General features: G+C 47.9%; 1 protein-coding gene across 1 annotated transcript in view; it reads left to right on the top strand.

Moving 5' to 3' along the window:
- Positions 1-26191, top strand: part of DCDC2C (doublecortin domain containing 2C) — a 66517-nt gene that overhangs the window by 32086 nt on the left and 8240 nt on the right. The window contains exons 7-10 of the mRNA XM_070795409.1: positions 2601-2727; positions 5963-6063; positions 7528-7593; positions 13465-13506. Of these exons, the coding sequence (XP_070651510.1) occupies positions 2601-2727; positions 5963-6063; positions 7528-7593; positions 13465-13506 (336 nt within the window). The remainder of the gene's footprint in view (positions 1-2600; positions 2728-5962; positions 6064-7527; positions 7594-13464; positions 13507-26191) is intronic.

The raw sequence follows: 26191 nt of genomic DNA, 5'->3' as shown, positions 1-26191 counted from the left end.
ATTTGCAGGCTGACGAGGGCAGGTCCACACAGCGTCACAGGACAGTCAGGCAGTGCTTGTTGCCATCTTCCGGCAGCCTGGGGATGCAACGCTCGGGTTCAAATGTTAGCGAGTCTTCTATGTTAGCAGTGCTCAAAGCTGAGACTAGTTTGTTGATGGAAGGTCTTAACCTGCTTTGGAACCAGGACATTCACTGGGGAGCCAGAGAAATGCCTTTTTCCAGGAGGCGTGTTGTTTTCTCCCTGAGGATGGATTGCCTCTGAATTGGTTGCTGCGTTCATCAATTAGTCCCAGTCTCGTTCGCCGCAGGTGGCCTTCGGAGGCTGTGTTTCACATGTTGGATGATCCGTTACAGTGGCATTAAAACAGCTGGATTGGTCATGGCAGCTCTGCAGGAAAATATTACTTCTCAAAACACCACAGAGTAGTTAGCGCAGTGTTCTTCAGGCTTGTTTTCCAAAAATGCTTTTAATGGAGGGCTTCCCTCATAGGTCAGTAGGTTAAGAATCTGCCTGCAACGCAGGAGACCCGGGTTTGATTTCTGGGTCGGGAAGATCCCCTGGAGAAGGAATTGGCAACCCATTCCAGTATTCTAGCCTGGAGAATCCCATGGACAGAGGGGCCTGGTGGGGTACAGTCCATGGGGCGCAAAGAGTTGGACACGACTGAGCAACTAATGCTTTCACTGTGGGGCTCCCCTGGTGGCTCAGCTGGTAAAGAATCCACCTGCAATGCAGGAGCACCCCAGTTCGATTCCTGGGTCAGGAAGATCCCCTGGAGAAGGGATAGGCTACCCACTCCAGCATTCATAGGCTTCCCTGGTGGCTCAGATGGGAAAGAATCTGCTTGCAATGTGGAGACCTGGGTTCGATCCCTGGGTTGGGAAGATCCCCTGGAGGAGGGAATGGCTCCCCACTCCAGTGTTCTGGCCTGGACAGTCCATGGAATTCTCTGGACTGACTGATGGCAGCTCTGCAGGATATTATTTCTCAAAACACCACAGAGTAATAAACTCAGTTTGCCTCAGGTTTATTTTCCAAAAATATTTTTAATAGGAAGAAAGATGAAGGAAATTGAAAGCAGAGTTGTTTAAGTATTTTGTTGTTTTTCTGGGCTGGGTCTGCAGTCGAGTTAGGGTCCATGGAGCATGTCATGATATGGAGACCAGATTGGAGCATGGAAGATGGATTAGCTAGAAGTCTGTGTCAAGGCCTGTTTCTTGAACGGGGTGAGAGTCCTGCGGTTCTGCAGGGGCTTCTGTTTCTATTGTCAGGAAACCACCCAGTAGTGTAAACAGGGCGTGTGTCCGCCTTCACCTGCCGCCCCGCTGCCCCGGGAAGCCCTGGGGCGTCTGACCGCGATGGGTGCGCGTTGCTCTGTGCTGTTTGTTCAGCATCGTCTCTGCTTTTGTGTGCTTGTAATGAGGGGATGGGGGGAATATTTCCTTGTCACTGTCCTTTGAGTGCTATTTCAGAGATAATAAGCTCAATATATGGTGTCTTTATCTTAGAGGCCAAAGATGGAAAATGCTTGTGACAAGGAGCTGTGAGTCATGCCAGGGAGAAGCAAGCAAGTTTTCTAAATCCCAGCCTCCAGCTGCCTCCAAGACACGAACATCATATACCATTTTCTGTTTCTAAAACCAGCTCTGCCAAGGCCTTGCTTCCTATACTTATGAACACAATTTCAGCTTGCAGTAGAGCCTCCTAAAATACGTAGAAAGATTTTGCGTGGTGCCTATATGTGGCTGAAGAACTATTTTCACACTGTAATTTCCACAAGGAAGAAACCTCTGGTATTGCATAATGCACAGATAGTTTCATATATAAATGGTGCAAGTTCATGGTTTTAGTTTGACATTTTCTTAAGTGACATAGGGGACTCACAAGAAGTATCTATTTGTATAGTTTTGCCTGTCTTCACTTCCAAATACTTCAGTAAAGAAGGAATAAAGGAGAACTAAAAAAGGTGGTTTGTATGTAAAGATGGGGTAGAATCGGAATGGAGCTCAGAATTAGCTCGTCTCACTGTGATCTGCTTACGCTTTGTTATTACAGTTTATAGCTTTTTTTTTTTTTTAGAAATCTGAGTTCCCCTCAGTTGTAACCCGAACACACCTGCCAGGGATTGTTTTTGTTTTTTGTTTGATTAGAGGTGCTCCATCCTGCCCTGAGGGTCCAGTGGCGACTGTTTGGTGGTTGTTGCTGAAGCACTTTTTCGGAGGCTGGCAGGAGTGTCTCTAGAGCCCCAGCGACCCCTGCAGACCTGCCCCGCCTCCGCACACAAGCCCTCCTGGGAGGCCCTCCTTCCCCAGGCGCGCGGCCCCTGCATTTGGGGAGAGAACCACTTCCCTTCCCTCCGAGGTGCTGCCCCTCGTGTTCCTTGGAGGGAGAGGAGTATTTTCACCACTTTACAGAAGAGAAGTGTAGCGACAGCATGGTCCAGATGGTGCGAGAAGCGGGGCTCTTGGAGGTGCCTGCGTCCTCTCCCACAAATCACCGGAGGAGCGTGCACTTTCCCTGGCTCTTCTCAAAATAACCGACTAGATGGACTGTATGCATCCATCCTAACGTGCTTTTCATTCTTCGTTTGTACCTTAGGAGGATCCCAAGGTGAAAGACGCTCATAAACAGGACAACGTTTCACCCAAAGCACAGGATTCTGTGTTTTATGCCAAAGAAGGAAAAAAGAAACCAAAGGCGGAACCTTTAATCCAGAGTGGGGCAGGTAAGGTGAAATCCAGAGTGGGGCAGGTGAGGTGAGATTCTGTCCAGAGTGGGGCAGGTGAGGCGAAATCCAGAGTGGGGCAGGTGAGGTGAGATTCTGTCCAGAGTGGGGCAGGTGAGGTGAGATTCCGTGCGGCTGCCGGCAAGTCAGAATGCCGCCGGGTTGAGAACGTGCTTTTCCAGACCAGTTTCGTCCTGCAGAGATGTGACTGACAGCGATCTGATTTAAAATCCTGACTGTAACTGTCCGATTTATTAATACATCGGTTATCGGGTAAGGCTGTGGTGAGGGGAGTGAAAACCCAAAATTCCACAGTTGAGGACAGCGGGCTTCCCCTGTCAGGAAGCCCAAGATGAACACAGGACTTAGAACTCATTCTGTTGTCTCTCTGGACGTCAGGGTGGGCACGTTTTCTCTGAAGGGCCATTGACACAGAAAACAGCCGGCAAGCGTGTCAGCCTTTTGAGGGAGATGTGAGCATAAAAGGCGTCTGAGCTGTTTGGAGTGTGAGAGACTTTAAAAGACTACCTTTCAGAAGTGATTCTAAAAGGAGATGGTTTAAAATATGCTCCTTGCAGTCCCACTCCTATTCCTAGTGCTATCGCTGCCACCGCTGCCCCTGGTGCTATCGGTGTCACTACTGATGTTATCAGCGGCGGGCTGGGGTCCCGAGGGGTCTCCCCGCTGTCAGTGCCGCTGTGAGCGCCGCTGGTGCTGCTGTTACTGGTGCTGCTGTTCCTACCACTGCTGGCCTGTTACCACTGTTACTAGCATTACTGTTACTATTACTGTTGGCACTACTGGTACCACCATCATTAGTGCTGCTGTTACTACCACTGTCAGCACTACTGTTACTACTATTGTTACTGCTACTGTTGGCCTGTTACTACTCTTGTTAGTAGTACTGTTACTATTACTGTTAGCACTACTGGTACCACCGTCATTAGTGCTACTGTTACTACCACTGTTGGCCTGTTACCACTGTTACTAGCATTACTGTTACTATTACTGTTGGCACTACTGGTACCACCATCATTAGTGCTGCTGTTACTACCACTGTTAGCACTACTGTTACTACTATTGTTACTGCTACTGTTGGCCTGTTACTACTCTTATTAGTATTACTGTTACTATTACTGTTAGCACTACTGGTACCACTGTCATTAGTGCTACTGTTACTGCCATTGTTAGCACTACTGTTACTACTATCGTTACTGCTACTGTTACTACTATTATTAGCACTGTTCTTACTCTTATTATTACTGTTACTGTTACTACTGTTATTAGTATTACTGTTACTACCACTGTTAGTACTACGGGTGCCACTATTATTAGTGTTACTGTTACTACTGTTGTTAGCTCTACTGGCTATTAGAGTTATAGTAACTCTGTTAGCTATAATAGAGCTATAATAGTTACTACTATTATTAGCACTATTGGTATTACTATTGCTGGTATTACTATTACTATTACTGCTAGCACTACTATTACTATTATTATCAGTGCTGTTGTTACTACTATTATTAGCATCACTATTACTGTTATCACTTCATTACTAGTATTATTCGTGCTACTGTTACTATGGACATTAGCTCTGACGGGGGTCCAGGCTCTGAAGAAGGCGCTTCTGTGGCCGTGTTCCCTGTAGGTGTGATGGATGCTTGGGAGACCCTAGTCCCGTGGCTGGCTGTGGAGAGAGAGGAGAGTGGCTGGAGGCAGGGTCCCCTTGCCTTCTCCGCAGCATCTGACAAGTACAAAAGTCCTTTCTCTTAAAGCTGTCCTCTCCCTCGGCTCTCAGTACCACACAAAATGACTTCAGTTTTCTCCTCTTTGCTTGCTGCTTCTTAGCTTCCTGTGTTTGCTTCAAGCTACAGCGTTGACTGTTTCCCTGATGCTTTTCTCTGGCTGTGCCCCCCGACCCCCGTGCTCCCCGTCCCAGGACAAAGCATCGCCCTGCGGTGCACCAGGCTCTGTCTAGACACCCGGCGGTGTTCAGACACGTTCCTTCCATCCATGGAGCTTGCGGCCTGGTGGGCCAGGCAGATGCGTGAGCACCGAGGTCATACTGTCCTGAACCACCCTCTGGGGCTATCACTGAGCCTGTTGAGCCTTTATGACCTGAAACTCTGTAATATATTAGCGGCAGTAGAAAATTTAACCACTGAGTAAAGCCTTTCTTGGGAAGACATACCCTGAGGGCCTGGCCCGGGTGGCCAGGCGCAAGGCATGCCCGCCCTCTGGGAGGAGTGTGGTGTCCCGGGACTCAGGCTCCGCCTGTCACCCTGCTGGACCCGGGACCTGGAGACACTCTGTGTCTGCAGGGGGCCCTCTGGGTTTGTTTGAGGACTGCCATGAGTGTTAATATCAAAGGCACAGCTAGAGGAACCTCTGGGATGCAGTGGGTCCTGCCTCTTTCCTCTCCTCTTCTGCCCCTTATCCTCCAGCCCAGGGTGTGGGGGTGGCTCTTCTCGGCCGGGGGCTTGAGAGGGCAAGAATGGGCGCATGGAGGCGGGGAGGTGCAGGACTCTCGACCAAGGAATGGGATGGGCTGCGAGCACAGCCTCCCATTTTGGATCATGAGCCTGTCAGCGGCCACATCTGTGCCTTCTTGGATGTTGAAGGAACTGCCTGGCCCCCTTCTTTCTCTTTACTGTCATCTGTTGCTTTTGATCAGGATGAGGATAAGCTTTTCAAGAATCTTGGGATTTTGTAAGCTTTTAACACATCCAGTTGTAATGCTAATTACATGATTTTATCTGCCAATTCAGTTGAGTGGCTCAAACGTACAGCTTCAACCCCTGCCTAGTTAAACCCAGTTCTTGAATATGTTTTGAAGGAGAACATCTGCATGTCCTTAAAATCTGATGCTGATGTCTGGGGGTTGCTCTGCATTTATTTCTAACTGATTGAGCTGGATACACACTTGTCGAATGCTCATTGTATCTGTCTCTGGCCTGAGGCCCATGATGGGTGGGACACGGGGTGACCTGGACTCCCAGGGTCCGGGACCTTTGTGGACACAGTGCAGATGTCGAGGGACACCAAGCCCAGCACCTGGACTAAAGCAGATCGGGGCAGTGGGGAAACGGAGGTGGTGGGCAGGCTCTGCGGTCCCTGGACCAGGCTGCCTGACAGTGACACAGGAGGCTCTGAGAATGCTGAGCTATAACTCTGGTTTGGGTCAGATAAGGTACAACGCACGTCAGCTTGAAAACGCTGTGTTATTTTCCTGCAGATGGTGACGTGTTTAAAGCGCAGACTCCTAACCAGGAGACCCAAGGAGCCCCGGAAGTCAAGGAGGCCCCAGACGTGCGCGTGGAGCTGCCTGTGGACGGGGTGGGTGGCCCCTCCCCTGGCCTGCCCGCGTCCCCGGCCCCTCCCCAAGCTCTCCCTGGCCCTTCTAGAATGTTCTTTGCCCCCTGCGGTTAACACTCTTCAGATTCTGCGCCTCACATTTGCCTGCCCATCTTTCCCCCAAGACTCTCCTGCTACCAGGACCCTCTGGTCATCGTCGAGGTTTGTGACTGCATGCTCTGCCTTGTCATTTTTTTGGTACTGTCTTTTCCCCCGCTAAGCTGCAAGCTCCACACCAGTGGGATGGTCTGCATTGCTTACTGGTGTAGCCCCTGTTCCCAGCAGAGGGCCTGGCAGGTAGGAGGCTCCTAGGAATCACTGGTGGAAAGACAGGATGAGTGATGTCTTCAGACCCTGTGGTCAGGAACCAGGGATCTGTCCCTTCCTCACTTCCTGCTCTCTGGCTTCAGCCTCCTGTCCCTGCGGTGAGGTGGCGTCACTGAGCCGGTCAGCATGGCCACCAAGTCGTGCATGTGGAAGTGTCCCGTCCAGGGCCTGGCACACCCTGGACCCTCGCTCCCCGTTCCCTTCCTCCTGGCTTCACGGAGGAGGGAGGTGAAGCCCCACGTGGCCCCCAGAGGAGAGGAGCGGACAGGTGAGCTGGCCGAGGGGCTGACCTCAAGGCCGGGCTCCTGCACAGGAGCAGAAGCCAAGGGCTGCCGGTCCGGGATCAGCTGGCAGGAGCTGTCGGGCCCTCGGGGCTCAGCACTAGCGTCAGTAGGGTCACTTGTCCCCTCACTTTACGTCAGGTATGGCTACGTGACCTGCCGTCCCCGATGACACCGACGTGTCCAGACAGAGGCCTCAAAGGCCAGTGTGCACTTGACCTCGTGCCCTTTCTGCCTCTGAGGTCGTGGGAGCACCAGGGGTTGGAGTCTCCTGGCTGGCTGACTTTGGGAGGCCCTCGTCTGCCCCAGGAGCCTCCGTGGGAGCCTTTGATTTTGACCCCAGGATATACGATGTTCCCAGAGTGCAGAGGGGCCCCAGGGCACCAACTGCAACAGTTCATTGCCTTTTGCCAACAAGCTGTGACCACCAGGAAGGTACCCACACAGAGTAGTGTGCCCACGGCCTTGGAGGGAGCAGGGCCAGGCAGTCTCTTGGACCCGGAGGAGTGTGCTGTTCGGGGTCCCCACGGGTCCGCTGGGAACTGCAGAGGGTCTGCAGTGACCAGTCTCTCCTTTTTACCCAACGGGCATTTGCAGTGTCTCTTAACATTTTTCCCAGCAGTTTTATTACAGAGGTTGGCATTCGTTGGCGCAACCAAACGCAGAGCAGATGCCATCCTGGGTGTGAAGAAACCTCTGTGGGGAAAAGGGTGGCTTTCGTCTCTGCCCATACAAGCGTCAGGAGATCACAGGGCTTCACCCGCTCTTTGCGGCTTGGAAGGACCGTGACGCAGGTTGACTGTGACTAAATCCAGCGTGTGGTGTCTTTTCTCCCCAGAGACCAGCCGAGATCGTCAAAGACGCTGAAGAGACAAACAGACACACTGACTTTGAAGGCAACAGGGTGAGTTAATTCTCCTTTGGTTTTGTACTGCCCAGCCTGAGTCTGGGGCACCTCCTCATCCTTGTAATATGCTGGGTGGAGCGCCCATTGGATGGGACAAGGGTTGGAGAGCCAAGTCACCCCAGGGTAGAGTGGTTGGACCAGAGTATGTGTCTTCTGGGCGGGCTGTACTCACCTCAGATCTCTCGTGTGTCAGAAATTGCAGGCGTAGAGTTCATGGTTCCACACGAATCCTAATTGCCCTTTGCTGTATTTCCGGTCACAGACTGAAGAGCTTTTCCCCCAACAACTCTCAAGATGCATCTTTAGAAGGGAGGAAGGGGAGGGGTGCCGTGGCAGCAGGAGTGGGGGCTCCGTTGTTCTGAGTACCCCGGGCGTCGGTTTTGCGGGGCGTCAGTGTGGTGTAACGCCAAGTCTTGGCTGAGGCTGCGTGTGGCACAGGCTCTGTGGTGGCAGCGTGAGCCACCTCAGAGCACTCTGCGTGGTCGGGGTTTCCTCTCTTTCCCGTCCAGATGCTTCAGATCTGCCATCGGTGCACGCAGCCTGTGTCGTCCTGTAGTAAGTGGTGAGATCACGTGACTGATCTGTATGAAATGTGTGTCCTGGGAAAACAAAAAGGATGCCCTTCTATTTTTACTTTTTTAATCGAGAGATATTTGAAAACTCAAGACTGTCTATTTTTAAGGTGCACATCAAATTGTTATCGATTGTGAAATGATCACCATAATCCAGCTGATCAACAGAGACGTGTGTGTGCGGTGAGAACATTCAAGACAAAATTCTCTTTAAATGTACAGTCTGTGGAGCTGAGAAACAGATTTTGGGAATTTGTTTAAAAAATTCTGTCCCTAGATTTTTTTCAAGGTGGCTTCTTCTTAAATTCTTGGTCCCAGGCAGGAGGTTGTGTAACACACGTTGGGTATCGAGTCCGAGTGTGTTCTGATGACAGAATACGAGCCAGTCCGCAGTGTGATGGCCCTGCAGGCGACCGTCTCCTGCTCTGAAACTTGCCCCGCAGTGTCCAGGCTGCACGCATGGGAAGGGGGAGCAGTGACCCCAAGGTGGCGGACTGCGGGGTGCTGGAGCCAGAGTCGACCTCTGGTTCTTGCGCGTCGTGGAAAGGGGCGTTTGTGGGAAAGGACATGGGTCCTCAGGAAGCTGGTTCAGGTTTTTGAAGCAAGTTTATGATCTGAAACAGACGGCTAGAGGGAATAATCTTTCAAATGATCCTTTTTCCTTCCTTACAGTCTTAACTATTTCTGACCAGGAGGCAGCATTCAGGGAAAGACACGCTGTGTCCAGATCCTTAGGGAAGCCTTTCAGATGCAGGTGGCGGGTATTTACGAGGATGCTCATGGCGTGTGACGAGTGTAAGGCTGAGTCTGGGGTGGGAAGGTGTCGGTCCCAGGGCCCTGGGTGACCAGGGGCCAAGGGTCCTCTGCTTGCGCTGGGGCCCTGGAGGAAAGGGCGCTGTTAGGATCCAGTTGTGGCATAACGGAATGTTGTGGTTTACTGGGAACACGGCATCCGTGTTTCATCTGCACTGAGTTTGTACCGTCATCTGGAGGTCTGCACACTGTCGGAATCCATCTCTGCCTTACTGACTTGTTCTGCAGATACATCTCCTCGGGCCTCTGGGGGAAGCTTGTGCTTTAGCAGCTGACTTCAGGCAGGAGACAATTGCTTAGCACGTATCAAAGTGACTTTCTCAGTGCCAGCAGTATCACTGGGGTAATGGCAAACACAAGCACCCGTTTGTTCATATCTGGGCTAAGGACCTGAGCTTTGGGGCAGGAAGGTGATAAGGAGCCCAAACAGGATGACTTAAGTCGGGCAGAAGGGCTGGATGGGGCCGATGCATCTCCAGGGAGCTCTGCCCGGGGGGCGGGCACGGTGCTGGGACTCTCACCCCAGCTCAGCCACACGTCGCTCTTCCAGGTGGCATCAGCCCCGCTTTATAGACTCAAACCCAGTGAGACGGAGAGACGTAAGCGAGTCTACCGTGCCGGCAGCCAGGAAGCAGGGTGCTGGGCTCTGAACCCTGTTTCGATCGCTCTACAGTCGGTCTCTCCTCCTCCCCAGGGAGCGGGCTGGCTGCGTCCCGCCCCTCAGAGGGGCCACTCCCCACACCGGGCTTCCAGGACGGGCGCTGTGTGCGCTGGGTGCTGGCTTACTCGTGTGCGAGGCTGCGGATGTTTCAGTCCTGTTGGGTGCTCATGACTCGTCTCGGCTCCAGCACGAGATAATCAAAAACCCCACTGGTGTGGAAGGCCTCTGAGGTTGAAGGTTGTCACCCCTGAAATCTAGCCCATGTTCTTATGGGATCACAGAGAGAGCAAGCATTGTATAAGCATTGTAGCAGCTAATAACGCTAATGAGAAGAAGTAACACTCTGCACTCCCTGGCCGAGAGGCTGTGTGACCTATCTGCTCTCAGTGGGCTGGGGTTTTTCTTGGCATTGCATTTGTCTGTTAATTTGAAAAATCGACCTTGTAATGTTTATTTGACGTTTTGGATATATAGGTTTCTTAGACATGTGGTTTCTGGCTTGATCACCCTCCCCAAACTGATTGTGAGATTCTGAGGGGCTGATATGCATCCTTTATGGTGCCTAGGACAGTGTCTTATACACAGTAGGTGCTTCATAAATTCGATGGGATTGTTTCACATTGCCTGTGACTCAGTTGCTTAAACCGAACTGTGTGATCCTGGGATAAAATGGTAATGACCGTGCTAAGCTGTAGGATAGCATATTGTTATGAACAAAACACAAGAAAAGCTATGACCAACCTAGACAGCATATTAAAAAGCAGAGACATTACTTTACCAACAAAGGTCCGTCTAGTCAAAGCTATGGTTTTTCCAGTAGTCATGTATGGACATGAGAGTTGGACTAAAAAGAAAGGTGAGTGCTGAAGAATTGATGCTTTTGAACTGTGATGTTGGAGAAGACTCTTGAGAGTCCCTTGGACTGCAAGGAGATCAAACCAGTCCATCCTAAAGGAGATCAGTCTTGAATATTCATTGGAAGGACTGATGTTGAAACTGAAGCTCCAATACCTTGGCCACCTGATGCAAGGAACTGACTCACTGGAAAAGACCCTGATGCTGGGAAAGATTGAGGGCATGAGGAGAAGGGGACGACAGAGGATGAGATGGTTGGATGGCATCACCTATGTGATGGGCATGAGTTTGATTTGGCTCCCAGAGTTAGTGACGGACAGGAAGCCTGGAGTGCTGCAGTCCATGGGGTCACAAAGAGTCAGACACGACTGAGTGACTGAACTGAACTGATGACCAATATTTAGAAATATGTATTATGTTTCTGATGTTGGATCACAAGGGTTTCTATTTCATTTTGTTGAAAATGTTAAGGATAAAGCATATTAATATATAGCATGAGACTTGCCGTTTTGACTGTTTATTTTCCTGTACTTAATTCATCATACCATTAAGTTCAGGGGTGTGAAGTACGTTTGCAGTGTAGCACAGCTACATCCTTAGGATGCTTTAAACATGTTAGTTACAGTCAGGACAACTCTGCCCACACCTGACACTTTAAAAATATTTTCCTTCGTAAAAAGTTGGGATCTTATCAATGCTAATTAGCTAATTTGGAAAACTCTTCTGTGAATTTATGAAGATGATGTGTGTACTTCCCCCCCTTTAACGATCTCAAGCTGTGTTCCTGACACATGTTTTTAATTAAATTGGGTGCTTGAGAACTGTCAGAATCGAGGTGGGCTGCAATCTCTCCCGTCCTTGTGGCTGATTTGCTTGGCTCCATCCACTGTAAGGCATTTCACGAGCAAGCAGCACTTACGAGTGCTGCCCGCTAAGTTTGTAAAACGTTGTCTAAAAGTTTAGAAAGATTCAGTCCCTTTCCAAAGGAATGTGAAGATGAAGTCACAGACCATGTGTTTAGGGCTCTCTGGCCTGGCAGGAATTCTGCACCCTGGGAAGAGTTCAGAGTGGTCTGCAGGCAGGTTCGCATGGGAGTTGTCCAGCCTTTGGGACTCTAAGCCTTTATATCTAACTCTGAGATATGGGTTATCAACCTTTTAATTGATTTTTTTAAAGTTTTTCCTGCCTTCAAAAAGGTTATCTGTTTAAACATGTCCTGGGTAATTTTGTGTATCCATAGAGTGGGAAGGGAGATAGGTTGACGTTAATGTTTTGGGTGCTCTCCATGGAGGTTATTCTGGCACTTTCTACCGCCCTTTGGCCACTTGATTCGAAGAGCCAACTCATTGGAAAAGACCCTGAGGCTGGGAAAGACTGAAGGCAGGAGGAGAAGGGGACGACAGAGGATGAGATGGTTGGATGGCATCACCTACTTGATGGGCATGCATTTGAGCAAGCTCCGGGAGTTGGTGAAGGACAGGGAGGCCTGGCGTGCTGCGGTCCATGGATCACAAAGAGCTGGACAAGTTGTATCTGAACAACACAATGAACTGAACAACAACCTCATCACCGCCATTTCAAGTTTCTCCCGCCCTCCGGGGCTCCTTACTAAAACCAACGTCCTCATTAAGCTTTTTGGGTCCTTCAGCGAGAGGTGGTGGCTCTTCCTCCATGACCCCCAGTGGTGTTTTGCTTGTATTTCTTACACCATAAGAAATTTCTTACACCATTTCTTACACTCTAAGAAGAAGAGTTGTTTGGGCGCTTCTGTTGTGTCCTCTGACAGTACGTTTTGTGAAGACTTTATTTTACTATATTCTTAACAACTCTCACATCACCCGGCAGGCTGGAGTAACTGGTCTTGAATCTGATCGAGAACCTTGAGCACAGGAGATGCCTATCATCTAGTTGGCCTAGAGGCAGGCCTGTGGCAAAGCTGGGGCCAAGAAGTGATTCTCAACAGAGAGAACTAAAAATGAAGCTGGATATGCAGTGAGTCTCCAGAGACTATGTCTTAAGAAGTCACCGAAGCCTTGATCTTTCTCTACATGAAAATTAAATCCTCTTCGGAAAATATCATAAAGTCAAAAGTCAGCCTAAATATGGAAGAAACTATTTGCAAGGCAAATTTTCTTAATTTACAAAGAGTTCATTAGGTCATTAATATAATCCCATAAAAGAAAGGTAAATGAGACAGGAAATTCACAGAGAAGAATACAAATCAATGAAAGATGTAAGAAAATATATCCACATTATTCCTATTTAAAGAAATACAAACAAGAAACGGTGAGTTTATTTTAAAAATCAGGTTGACATTTTCCAGGGCTGGGATGATGCAGGGAGGTTGAAATGCTTCTTAACAGGGTCAAAGGTAGATGGTGCAGCATTTTGGGAAGGGAATTTTGCTCTTCCCATAAAAATTAACTCTGCACATTTTTAAATCATCATTCCCATAGCTAGAAATATCCCACAGATATACTCAGAAATAAATCCCACAGATATAATATACTCAGAAATAGAAACAAATGAGATATTCATCCTTTGGGGTTGGTTGATTAATTTATGCTTCATCCATACAATGGAAAACACTGCAGCTGTAAAAACAATAAGACAGACACGTGTGTACTGAGGTTGGGGGCTCCAGAATATTATATTAGGTGAAAAAAATCAAGGTGCAACTGGGCATATAATGTTCTGTATTTTGTATAAAAATATGTAGCAAGGGGCACACAAAAATAAAGAGTTTAGAATGGGGAAGGGGTAGTGCTGACCAAACAGAAGGGAAAGAGGATCCCAGCAGTGGTAGCCAGGGTGGTCAAGGCTTAGACCCAGCCCCTGAGTGATACTTATAACAGGAAAGAATCTGACCCAACCAGGAAGGTGAGAGGAGTTTGGGAGATTAAGGATGTATTTGACAATATCCTTCTTGCAGATGGTTGATTGCTATATTTATTTTCTTAACAATAGGAAAAAGAAGATGAAAAGCTTTATGAAGATAATGAAAGGAAGGTTTGTATCAACAGATTCTGTAGTTTTGTGTTTCCTGTTCTGAAGACATACCTAACAAGATAATCAAAGGATTCCCAAACCTTGTCAAGTGCTTGTTAGAATATAACATGTGCGTCTCCATCATCCACCATAGCTCTGTTCCCTAGAGGCAGAAAACCAACTCAGAGGAAAGGAAATGTGAAGACATTTCAAGCAGGTGGATGGATCCGCTGTAAAAGCAAATGAAAACAGGGGAGGGAAGACTCCTTTAGGGTCATGTATCAGGAGACGCCTCCCCCTACCCCGAGTTATCTGCCTTCAGGCACCCGGAGACACCCCCCTGGGTTGTCCAGGGAGCCAGGAATGCTCCACACTGTCAGGCTCAGGATGGACGTGTCCACAGGCTGGGGACATCAGGGGAGGAAGGGCTCCCAAACCACGAGGCTCACAGCCCCTGGGAAGGCAGGGCTCTGGCCGAGCAGCTGGCCCCACGTGGCGGGCGATGGCGCGTCCGGCTCCATGGCGTTCCTCTCCAGTAGCTGTGTCCTAGGTAGACTCAAGGTCTCCTCGTTATTTGTTAAATGATTACATGATCATAATGATTTTCATCTGAGTACATAAGAATTTATTTACTTATTCCTAAGTTCGCTTAGTCTCCTCATCACTCCGTAAAAAAAATACCTGAGCCATAAATAGTAGTACTTTGGGCCATAAATACTAATATTTGGGAAGGTACCTAATCAAAACCAGCACCTGGAAGCCACCTGAACTTTGACACACATCAGCTCATCCATCACTCACCCTGTGTGACCTTGGGAAGACCCCTTGACGTTTCAGAGTCTGTTTCCTCTGCTGCAAGTCTGTTGTTCAGAAGTTTATCACCAGCTTAACCTCTGGGATTAGTGAATATGTGGATGAAATATGCTTGATGCTACACTTTTTATGTATATGAGTAGAAATCGCCAATTGTGGGAGCGTCCTGACAGCTTCGGGGAGAGGGCGCACGTGAGCTGCAGTTCCTTGTGTGAACGTGTTTCTACAAGCAGCCGAGTCAGAGGGCACCAGACTCCAGTTTTGGTGTTTCTGTTAATTTGCAAGTGCCCTTTGTTAAGTAATTTTCCCTCTCTGAACCCCATTCGTTCAATCAACGATTATCGTACATTTACAGGTTTACTTTCCTCGAAAGAATCAATTGTGAGAGTGGATTTGAAAGTTCTTGAAAAGTATATTTATGTTTAAAATGAGGTTTATGCGATTTATGTTGAAGCTAAATAATGAAAGTACACGTTTTCCAGTTGGAAAGTGGGCACTGGGTTTTCCCTCTCTTAGCTCTCTCGTTAAAAGCAGTGTGATCAGTTTTATCCAGCATTCTGTCCTTTGGAATGTCCTTAGGGAAGACCCCTCAGTGACCAGCCTGTGCGGAAAAGATCACAGTGTGTGTTCGCCCTGATGTCCCCAAAAACTGAAGTCACATCCACTTGGCTTTCAGTGTCCGGTGATTCTCTGGGAAATTCACCATTCGTTTGGTGTAGGTGTTACTTGCTCTTTTAATCAGAATGTTTAACCAAACACAGTGGATGAAGAATGCAGACCTTGAACATGTATAAACTGTGTCCTGAACACAATTTCACTTCCCTGAGCCCCAGCTTTTTTGTAAAGTTGGGAATTTCTAACCTGTGAAGTCAGTATGGAGATTAGAATTATTCTTAAAAAACCTGACACAGTGGGTTGAGAGTTAATTATAGCAGTCATTACTATTATTCTCCAGTCTCATTGTGGTTTCTAGCAGAGGTTTCAAGTCCTTGGAAGTGGGAATTTGACTTTATATTTTCATTTTTGTCAGCATCAGGCATATACAATGCCTTACTCATGCTGCTGCTGCTAAGTCGCTTCAGTCGTGTCCGACTCTGTGCAACCCCATAGACTGCAGCCCATTAGGATCCCCCATCCCTGGGATTCTCCAGGCAAGAACACGAGTGGGTTGCCATTTCATTTTCCAATGCATGAAAGTGAAAGTGAAGTCGCTCAGTCATGTCCAACTCTTAGCGACCCCATGGACTGCAGCCTACCAGGCTCCTCTGTCCATGGGATTTTCCAGGCAAGAGTACTGAAGTGGGGTGCCATTGCATTCTCCATCCTTACTCATAGTTAGCATTAATTGTATTTTTAAATGGAATCTTCTATGCTATCTTATGTTTTAAAATTAATAATACTTTACAAAACTATAAAGAGTTGAGTGTTCTTGTAGAATTATTAGCAGATACTAATAAGAAAAAAGTGAAATCATTGAATTCCTGTTTAGAATCTGTTTTCACTTTTGTGTATATTCTTAAGACTATTTTCCGTTTATTTTTTTATGTAGCATATTAAAGGAACCATGACTCTGCTGATAATAGAAAAGTATTATTTTAACAAGTACTATGAGTCAGTATTGAGGATATTATCAGAATTTATTTTCCAATATACTTCAGAATGGTGATTTTATTTATTTGGAATAAATGCAAACATTTTGAGCAAAGCTGCCATTCACATAAAAAGAATACCCCGCCCCCACAAAATGACAGACCAATCAGGTGCTTGTATGGAGTCCTTCCAGAACAACATTGGTTTCACTTCTTGGGTATTGTCTTGGGTGTCACTTGTTTTGATCAGTTAATTTCACACCAGCAGTTTTACTTCTCTTTTAGTGGAATAAATGTTCTATTGATTTCTCACTGGATCTATATGTCATTATAAAGAAATATTAGTCTTAGGGAAGTACAGTCGACCCTTGAACTGCAGGGGCCTATTTACATGCGGGTCTGTTCAGTAGTAAATATCCCCCCACTGCAGGAGCCCCGTGCTGGTTTGCAGCTGCGGGTGTGGACCCCCGGACAGGGAGGGACCCCCTGTGCAGAGAGCCAACGACTAGTTACGCTCGGATTTTTATCTGCATCGGGACTGGCCCCCCGAGCCCCGCTCCAAGGGTCAACTCTAAATGGATAGTATAGTTTATCCAGTAATACATTAAAAATGGAAACTGAAGTTTAAAACTTTAAGTAGATGTGAAATCACTCTGATCCGTCCTGTATCGGCTGATAATAACTGAAACCAAACCCCGGCAGAGGGCACTCGGACGCTCTGGCCTGCAGGTCGGTGGTCTGGCTTGTTTCTGCTCCGTAGGACGTGATCAGAACACGTGACAATTCTTGACCGACAGGCATCCAGACTGGCTGCCACAGTGACAGGTACTAGGTGCAAAGCATGAAAGGAGATAAGTGATAATTGTGAAAAGTTTCCCAAAGGCTTCAAAAATTAAGTATACTTGATAATAAGTGTGCTATCCATCACAAAACACTTCCTAGATAAGATTTTTAACACATATATTCATTGATTTATGAGATGTTTTATCACATAAAACATAGGAGATGTAGAGGTGCATTTTGTATGTTTTATGACAACATTATGTATGTGGGCTTCCCTGGTAGCTCAGCTGGTAGAGAATCCGCCTGCAATGCAGGAGACCCCCTTTGATCCCTGGGTTGGGAAGATCTCCTGGAAAAGGGAATGGCTACCCACTCCAGTATTCCGGCCTGGAGAATTCCATGCACTGTGTAGTCCATGGAGTCGCAAGGAGTCGGACACGACTGAGCGACTTTCAGTTTCACTGTGTATGATGAGATCAAGTTGAAGCCCCTTCAAATGTGTTAAAAGCAAGGCTGGACCAGACCTCAGAACCTCTGGAGCATTAAGTGCTGTCAACGTGATGGAAAAAGAGCAGATTTTGTCTGACTTGAACGCATTTGCAATTTAGCCCATTGGAAAAGCAAAGTGAAACAGTCCCCAGCAACACGTAAATAGAGCTCACATCTACTTAAATTTATTCCTTGGGGCGTTGCTTGTTCTGTTAAAATCTTCATGTTTATGAATTGGAACATTTAGAACACAAGCCTAAACTGAGAATCTGCCGTCTGGGGTCTGATCTGACAAGGCAGCACGGAGGGTCATTTTGCCTGTAGGTTACTGCCCTAGGCTGGAATTAATGTAAGCTCGTCAAGGGCAAGGCTTGGATTCTGCATGTGCAATGGACTTTAGAGTTTGATCTTCTTGTCCAAAAATGTTCTGTTAATAGTGTTCTGTTAGCAGTGCTGAACTAGAAGCAGCCCAGGTGAGAAAAAGGGGCATCTTCGGGTGGCCTGGCCGTGCCTTTTGTGAGCGTGCAGTGTCGGCCTCGTGGAGGACGCTGGTGCTGGCTTCCCTCCCCGCATCCTCTCTTCCTTTCTGAGGAGGGCAGACCCCCATCCTTCCCCTGAAGAAATGTAACTTCTAAGTTTCCCCTTCTGGCCTGATCTTCCACTCTTTCCCTAAAGCCGCGTCTCTAATCAATTCATGAGGTACCTCTTCCAAGAAACTCATCAGTCACCCTTTTGGTCATTCCTTAACGCCCCTTTCTTTTGGCAATTATGCATACTATTTCACTCCTGTCATTTTTTCCCTGATTACCCCCAAGTTATCGCGTGTGTGCTTGCAAGGTTTTCAGCAGCTCTCTCTTGCATGCTGGCTTCTATTTTTCCTTAGAGGCGGCAGTTCCTTCCGTCGGGCCGTGACTTCTGCTCAGTCTTCTTCTCTGCCAAGGACCATGTGTTGTTCAAAACATTCTTAAAACAAGCCTGGGCCTCCTAGAACTAGAATCTGAGCTGAGAAAGATCGGGCCCTCTCATAGCTTTTAGTCTTCAGTGTCTTCCTGTGGTTGAAAAATGGGTAGAGTCATAATAACAAGAAAATTGGAATAAAAATAGAACACTGTGGATAATTTTGGTGCAGTAGAGAACAGAAATTGTCTATCATTGATGAATGTTGAGTGCTTTTTTTTTTTTCAAAGAGTCATGTTCGGTTTTGCATTTTGGTTTTCTTTTTATTATGACTCCACAGTAAATAATGTTGTGGATCAAAACCTAGGATGAGGGGTTTTGAAAGAAATGTCGTGTGTAGCTCTGCCTCATGTGGGCTGCGTGGGCTGATGAGATCAGATCAGAAAAGTGACTTGATATGTTTGTAACTGTAAAATGAGAGATAAGACAGAAACACCTTTAAAAAATCAAGTAGCAGTTTCTCTCTATTGGCATAAATCACATATAAGTGATTGAATACACTTAAGTGCTGGGCCTAGAACGTGAGGCATTTCCCGTTGCCTGCAGCTACTGATGAAAACACCTTTGAAGCAGCTTGCTGAAATAAAATGCACACCGAATCCGAAACAGTAACTTACCCTTGTCATCTGCTTTATCAGGCAATCGGCAGAGGGATTTCATTTAATTCCCTTTGCCAGAAATGCCAATAAAGCTGGGGAGTGTTTGATCTCCCGTTGTCTCTGACTCAGGATTTTTGTGACCAAATGAATTGATTTTTGAAATTCGTTGCCTGCCAGTGTCTTTACCATTTTCCCTTGTATTATTTTATACCACTTTGTCACTACAGCTGAGTGTTTTATTCCTCCCCTAAGAGGCAAGGTGAGCACTGAGTGGCAGTGGAGTTTCAAAGGCTAAGTGTAAGTCACCAACGCTAATTGGGCTTTGGTGAACTAAAAGATTTAGAGAATTGCAGCTTCAGAAAAATAAAGCTTGGATTCCTCTATACATAGGAGATTCCTCTGGATTCAAGCAGAAAGAGAAATGTTCACTGTTGAATAAAAGTGCTTTATCTTCATCCCAGCTGCAGGCATATATTCTGTGAAATGCTCTGCGTTATTGGGGCGGAGGTATTGAATTGATGTTTGATAACAAAACAGACACAGATGAACTGATCTGTCTTTTCACACGGTGGGCTCCCTCCAAACACTTTTGTTGAGTTTATGCCACTGTTAGAAATGATGGTTAGGGCCCTGACTTACTTTTAATTATGAGAATTATTAGTATGTGGTCCATCTACAATGTTTCTGTAAGGGACCAAAAAACCTAGGGTTTAGACCTGTGTAAAGTAGACGGGGCCATACATATAATTTTTGGAAGCAAAAAGTAACATTTAAAATTTTCATTTCTGGAAAAGCTTTATTCGCTGCCTGTACCAACCACTTTCTGGAAAGATGCTTGAAGGTGAATTCAGAACTTAGCTGCCAGAAATTAATAGCCATATTTTGGAAGAAAAACTATCTTTTCCATGAGTAGTTTTAGTGGGAAGAAAATCAGAAACATGAAGAGGAGAGGGGCTGGAAGGTCCGCAGGAACGTTGAATTAACAAATGAGATTGTTTGGGGTGCTTTGTCTTGATCCCACGTATTTTCTGTGGTCCTGGCAGCTTTTCCCTGAGAGAGAGCTAAGATAAGAAATAGCCGGGTCCTTGGGATTCAAAGCTGAGGTTTACTGTTGAGCTCACACAGAGTTACTATCCATGAGACCGTGTAATAGTGGTTCAAGTCAAGGTGTGTTTCTTATTTATTCATTTTCAGTGTTTGTCTATATTGATATTTGAAGGAGAGGAGTCTGTGGCAGGGCAAAAATCAGTTCTATAAGTAAAGGTCACATTTCTGCTTGTGAATAAAATGAGTAGGAAAAGACAGGCTATTTGGAAGTTGTAAAACATCAGAAAATGGGTTTCCACCTTACACTCAATACCGCACCTCACAAATTGGTGAGACCTACAGGCACAGAACACGTGTGCATGTCAGCAATCTCTGTGTTGATCTGGATGCAGTGAAATGCCCTCCCAAGCATCCGTCCCCCCATCCTCAGTGTTGGAAGCCCGTGTGACAGTCAGTGTTCTCTATCAGCACCATCCAAACACGCATCACAAAGTCTACACACTCGTACCTGGTAAATAAACCCGTGTTAGACCAGCCACTGACTCCCCGTTCTAGCCGTCTGTCCGCGGAATATACTGGGTCTAAAGACCCTGATGCTGGGAAAGATTGAGGGCAGGAGGAGAAGGGGACGACAGAGGATGAGATGGCTGGATGGCATCACTGGCTCAATGGACATGAGTTTGAGTAAACCCCGGAGTTGGTGATGGACAGGGAGGCCTGGCGTGCTGCAGTCCATGGGGTCGCAAAGAGTCGGACATGACTGAGTGACTGAACTGAACTGTTGGAACCTTCAAATGCTGGTTGAGAGGCTCCCCCCTCCACAATGATCATTCTCCAGTCTTTCGTTCTACTGAGGAGGAAATAGAAACATCTCTTTGCTTCTTTCAATACCATACTGTTTTGGTAATTTCCCTATCACAGTAGAAACATCTTACAGCAATTTCCAATCGCCAGTGAGGAAGCGCCACGTGCTCAGCGTCTGTTCAGGTTTAGGAGACGCTGCGGTGTTCAGGCACAGGAAGATGCTCTAAGATGCGGACTTGTCACCGATTCATGAATCGCCGCTCTGCCGAGTCTGGCCCGGAGACTGCGGGCTTGGGGAGGGGGAGCTAGTGGGTGGGAAGAGGGTTAGGCCTGTTTTGTTCTTAAATGCACTTATTTATTCATCCGTGTCAGGTCTGTGGGGCTTCCCAGGCGGCACTAGTGAGAAAGAACCTGCCTGCCAAGCAGAAGATGTAAGAGACGTAGGCTCAACCCCTGGCTCGGGAACCCCCGGAGAAGGAAACCACAGCCCACTTCAGTGCTCCTGGCTGGAGCGTCCCATGGACAGAGGAGCCTGGTGGGCTACAGTTCTGCAGTGCAGACTCGGACACAACTGCAGCGACTTCGCACGTGCACGCAGCGGGCCTTACGTGCGGCGCAAGGGGTCTCCACTCCGTCACTCGGCATCTTGGCCGTGGGGCTGGGTTCTCAGCTGCGGCGCCTGGGCTCTGGGGCGCGAAAGCTAGTGGCCGTAGCGTGCGGACTCCTGCGTGTGGGGTCTTAGTTCCTTGACCAGAGAGTGAACCCGCGTCCCTGAATTGGAAGGTGGATTCTTAACCACCAGACAACCAGGGAAGTACTTAGAACTGTATTTTTAGTGCAAGGTTTCTCTTCTTGCTTGCTATATATGAGAATGTGTAATTAAAAATAAAGAATCAGATTTAAAAAGTAACAAAAAGCTGTCTTGATCGGTGAAGCTGGTGACTTCTTTTTCCTAATTCTAGTTCGGAAATTCTCCTTACAAATGGTGAGCTTGAAAACTGTGACTGAGTTTATTTTCAGTCTTGGAGATGTGATGTGTAAAGTGGTAATGGACTCGGGGCTCCACTATTCGACTTAACGCACAAGCATCTATTGTTTGTAATATGCTGAGTGAATTAAGTGGTCCTGTACCAGATTTTGATTTGATTTGGTACTTTAGGCTGGTGGTTCTCAAACTTATTCTCAGGACCCCTTGATATGCTTCAATAATTGGGGTCTGCAAAGACCCGTGTTTACATGGGTTACATCTGGTAGGAGTTACTATACTGCGGTCCCACCAACAGTGTGTGAGGGTCTCTTTTCTCCAGAGCCTTACCAAAATGTGTTATTTATTGTCTTTTTGGCGTTAGCCATGCTGACAGCTGTGAGGTGGTATTTCACTGTGATTTTGGTGTTCATTTCCCCGGTGACTAGCGATGCTGAGCATCTTCACGGGTCTGTTGGCAGTTGCTCCTGTTTTGACCATTGGTGTTCCTTCAGCTTGGTTCCTGTGTTCCTTTGGCATGTCCCTTTGATGAGTTTTGTTAAGAACTCTTTGTTTCTATTGCTGCAGGTGTCTCCTTGCTCATCTTGTGCTGTCTGCCTTGGCATCCCGTTTACCTAAGGAGCCCTGGTTGTATGCCCTCACGCTCGGCGGCACTCCCTGAGACTCCTGGCTGGAATCCGCTTGCCCTCCGTCCTGCTCTCTTCTTCCTGGGCTCTGCTCCAGGGAAGCCGGCGCTCTGTCCTTCCTCTCCTGGAGGAGTCTGTCTGTCCTGAGATTCCAGCCTGGTTGTTGCCCTGTGATCCCACATCTCCCATGAGTTCATGGTTGTAATTCTGTGGATGATCTGACTTTTTCTTGTTAGGACGGGAGCGATTCTCTTTGCAGCTCTTTACATTCCAAGGTGAAGCCGGGCCATTCTGATGTGGGGGATGTTTGAAAGGACAGGATGGTCATGGAAAGCAGTTACACTTGGGAATTAGTGTGAACTGGGTCCATAGGTACTGGTCTCCAGTATGGAGTCCAACAGAGAAGGGCTGGACCCTGAAGCTGGACTACGGGAACTTATCTGGTCCAGGGTGACCTGTGGGCTTCCTTGATCTGGTCATGGGCCGGAGCAAGGCCGGCCCATGCTGGGCTGTGGAGAGGTGGGCGGCCTTCCAGCACAGGCTGTGTGGTTTGGCAGTCACTGTTTTGCGTGTGTCACAACCTCTGGCGGGCTGACCTTTGTTGCAAACGTCAGTTCTCAGCATCCAGTTGTAGCTGAATGTTCCAGTCCCAAGGGCTCTTGCTTATGTTCAGAGAACAAAGTTTCAGCTGCTAACACTGACGGTTTCTATTTCAGGAAGACAATTCACGAATGTCTTTTAAGAAAAAGTTTCCCTTAAGACACAACACAAAGAAAAAAGGTATGTCATGTAGATGCTGAAGAAATAGAAATGTGTATATTCTGTAATAATTCAGCCATGCGCGGGGATGCTGTAAGACCCTGTTAGAAACAGCTAGTCAGATTTGTCTCCTGAAACATAGTTAAAATATGCATGAAACACTCAACAGAGCAAAGGTCTTATGTCCTGCCCCCATAAAGCCTCATAATAATAACACCACCAAATTAGAAATTCCTTTTATAATTTCTTCCATACCTATTCATTAATGATCATAAAGGTTTATATTTGTAGTTTTAAAAGCAGTTTACAATAGATTTTCCTGTCCACGCCTTCTAGTATAGCGTATCAACCATGAGGAGCAGGAAATGATGTATCACAGTATTAAATGATGCAGTGTGTTGCAGACTGTGAGGATGGATGTGTTCGTAACCACTTGTCTTTTATCATGTAAGCTGGGTATTTTACGGAGGAGGAGACTGAGGCATGGACAGGGAGCATGCTTCCTAGGGTTGCCCTGGTGAACTTCCTAGGTTCCTGAACTTGTAACGCTGTAGCCAGAACTCACTCCAGGGTGTGTCTTCCTTTTTTTTGTTTTAAGTCATTATTGAATTTGTTACAATATTGCTTCTGTTTTAGGGCTTTGGTTTTCTGGCCTCAAGGCATGCAGGATTTTAGTTCCCTGACCAGGGATCCAACCCACACCCCCAGCAACGGCAGGCGAAGTCTTAACCACTGGACACCCGGGGAGTCCTCAGGGTGTGTCTTCTGAGGTCTGAAGCCTCACGTCTGGGGTGGGGGTGGAGCCCTACAGTTCACCCCGGGGCTTGAACGCGGCTCAGATCGCCAGCAGCAGCTCTTTCAGTTGTATGCTCTTTCAGTTCAGTTCAGTTGCTCAGTCACGTTTGACTCTTTGCGACCCCATGGACTGCAGCACGCCAGGCCTCCCTGTCCATCACCAACTCCCGGAGCTTGTTCAAACTTGTGTCCATCGAGTCGGTGATGCCATCCAACCATCTCATCCTCTGTCATCCCCTTCTCCTCCTGCCCTCAATCTTTCCCAGCATCAGGGTCTTTTCCAATGAGTCAGTTCTTCGCATGAGGTGGCCAAACAAAGTATTGGCATTTCAGCCTCAGCATCAGTCCTTCCCGTGAACACTCAGGACTGACTTCCTTCAGGAAGGACTAACTTTCCTTTAGGACTGTACCTGCTTCCGGAGCACGTCATTCCCCCTACAAAGCACCTGCAGGCTCCTGTCCTTGAGGTGTGGTGATTGATCGTGTCCCGTGAAAGGAGCCGGTAGCCAGGATTATCCAGGACTGTTGCTCCCCCGCCCTTCCCCGTGGGCTCCGTGTGTGGGGACCTGTGGTGGTTCCCCGTGGGAAGGTGGAGGAGGCGTGTTTGCCACGGGAGGGGTTGAAGAGGTCCCCGGTAGCTCGTACGGAGGCGGGTCAGCCCGCACTCCCGTCTGGTGGGCAGGGGATCACCCGTCACATCTCAACAGCCGACTTCCTTTAGCGTTTAAACGTGGTAAAACCTGGTGTCTGTGATGGTAAAGGATCTGCCTGCCAGGCAGGAGACCTGGGCTTGACCCCTGAGTCAGCAGGATTCACCAGAGGAGGAAATGGCAACCCACTCCAGTATTCTTGCCTGGAGAATCCCATGGACAGAGAAGGCTGGTGGGCCACAGTCCACGAGGGTTGCAAAGAGTCAGACTCGACTGAACGATGAACACTAAACGCAGATTAAACCAACCCAGGGGGAGCCCTTGAAGGGAAAAGAGAGCTGAAGGAACAGTTGGAAGATTTCCCGTGGAAAAGGTGAGCATGGAGTCTTGTCAGGCCCCAAGAGGCAGAGCCGCCAGGAGTCGGAGGGTCCCTAGCTAGGCTGGGTCAGGGGAGGGGCGGTGGTTTCAGGCTCCAAGACAGAGTTTGTTGTGCGACCTTCCATGCTATTTCTCACCTATATCCTGAGGAGCGACAGATCCAGGGAGACAGGGCTCCTCAATCTGACCCTGTGTTGTGATGTTTTGGGTTTCAATTTTAAAATTCCATTGTAATTGTCAGTATCTCCACAATCAAAATCTTTCAACCACGATTTCCACTGAATGTGGGGGAATGTCTGCCTTTCCATTTTCTACTCTTCTTGGTAACTTAAGAGAAAAGTCCTCATTCATAAATGCCAGTAAAGTGATCAGAGAAGATATTCTGTTTTCAAGAAGAGAGGTTTTTATAAAGTGGACCCTAGGTCTTAAAAGGTGGAGGTAGCATTTACTCTACAGGAGAGCTGACAGCCACGTGGGCCCCAGGTCACTGCCTAGTGGCCAGAAAGAAACCTGCTGAGCATCACAAATAAGCATGTCCTTGCAGTTTAAGGGACGTCCCTTAGCTCAAATGGTAAAGAATCTGCCTGCAATGCAAGAGACCAGGGTTCGATCCCCAGGTCAGGAAGATCCTCTGGAGAAGGGAATGGCAACCCACTTCAGTAATCTTGCCTAGAGAATCCCATGGACAGGGAGCCTGGAGGGCTGCAGTTCTTAGGGTTGCAAAGAGTCAGCCACAGCCAAGTGACTCACACACGCCTGCAGTTTAGGGTGTGTCTACGCCCCTGCCTCTCCTCCTTGCTATTCGATTTTCCACAGAAGGATGCTCACGAGGTGACAGTTCACCCCAGAGAGGCATCTCCATGGACAGAGTCCACCCCATCATCCCTTCCAGTCTCTCTGCCCTTTCCATGCAGTCAAGGACCTGTGTACTTGAAAAAAAAACCCATTAAATGCTGTCGGCTTTTATGGAGCCTTAAGTATATAAAATGTGTATTGAACCATCTGCTGTAACAATAATTTTAAAACATGCATGGATCCCACAATTCCTACACAGACATCTCCTACTGGTTATTATTTTCGTTTTGACCACCTTGCCAGGTGACGACTGTCATTTTACAGAGGAGGCATCAGAGCGATTGCTTGTCTTGTCCTTGGTGGCAGAGGTGATAGTGGGAACAGCGGGGGTTCAAGCAGCTCCACCCGCTTCCCCCTCCCCACTCTTGCCGGGGAGGTGCTGAGCTGGGTGCGGTGGGGGCAGTGAGCTGGGTCTGGGGGGTGGTGAGCTGGGTCGTGGCTGTGGCCGCGGAAGTGGGGCTTAGGGTAGGCTTGTCCATAATGCCAGTCCTGAGCCCCCGATGAGGGGGCTGTGAGTGATGTCAGGACCACCCTTCCCCCGCACCCCCCAGTTTGTTTGCAAGTGCCTCTGGGCTCT

The sequence above is a fragment of the Bos indicus genome, chromosome 8 (assembly GCF_029378745.1).
Source record: "Bos indicus isolate NIAB-ARS_2022 breed Sahiwal x Tharparkar chromosome 8, NIAB-ARS_B.indTharparkar_mat_pri_1.0, whole genome shotgun sequence".
Classification (NCBI taxonomy): domain Eukaryota; kingdom Metazoa; phylum Chordata; class Mammalia; order Artiodactyla; family Bovidae; genus Bos; species Bos indicus.
Note: the sequence above shows the minus strand (reverse complement) of the source record. Positions and strands in the feature narration are given on the sequence as shown.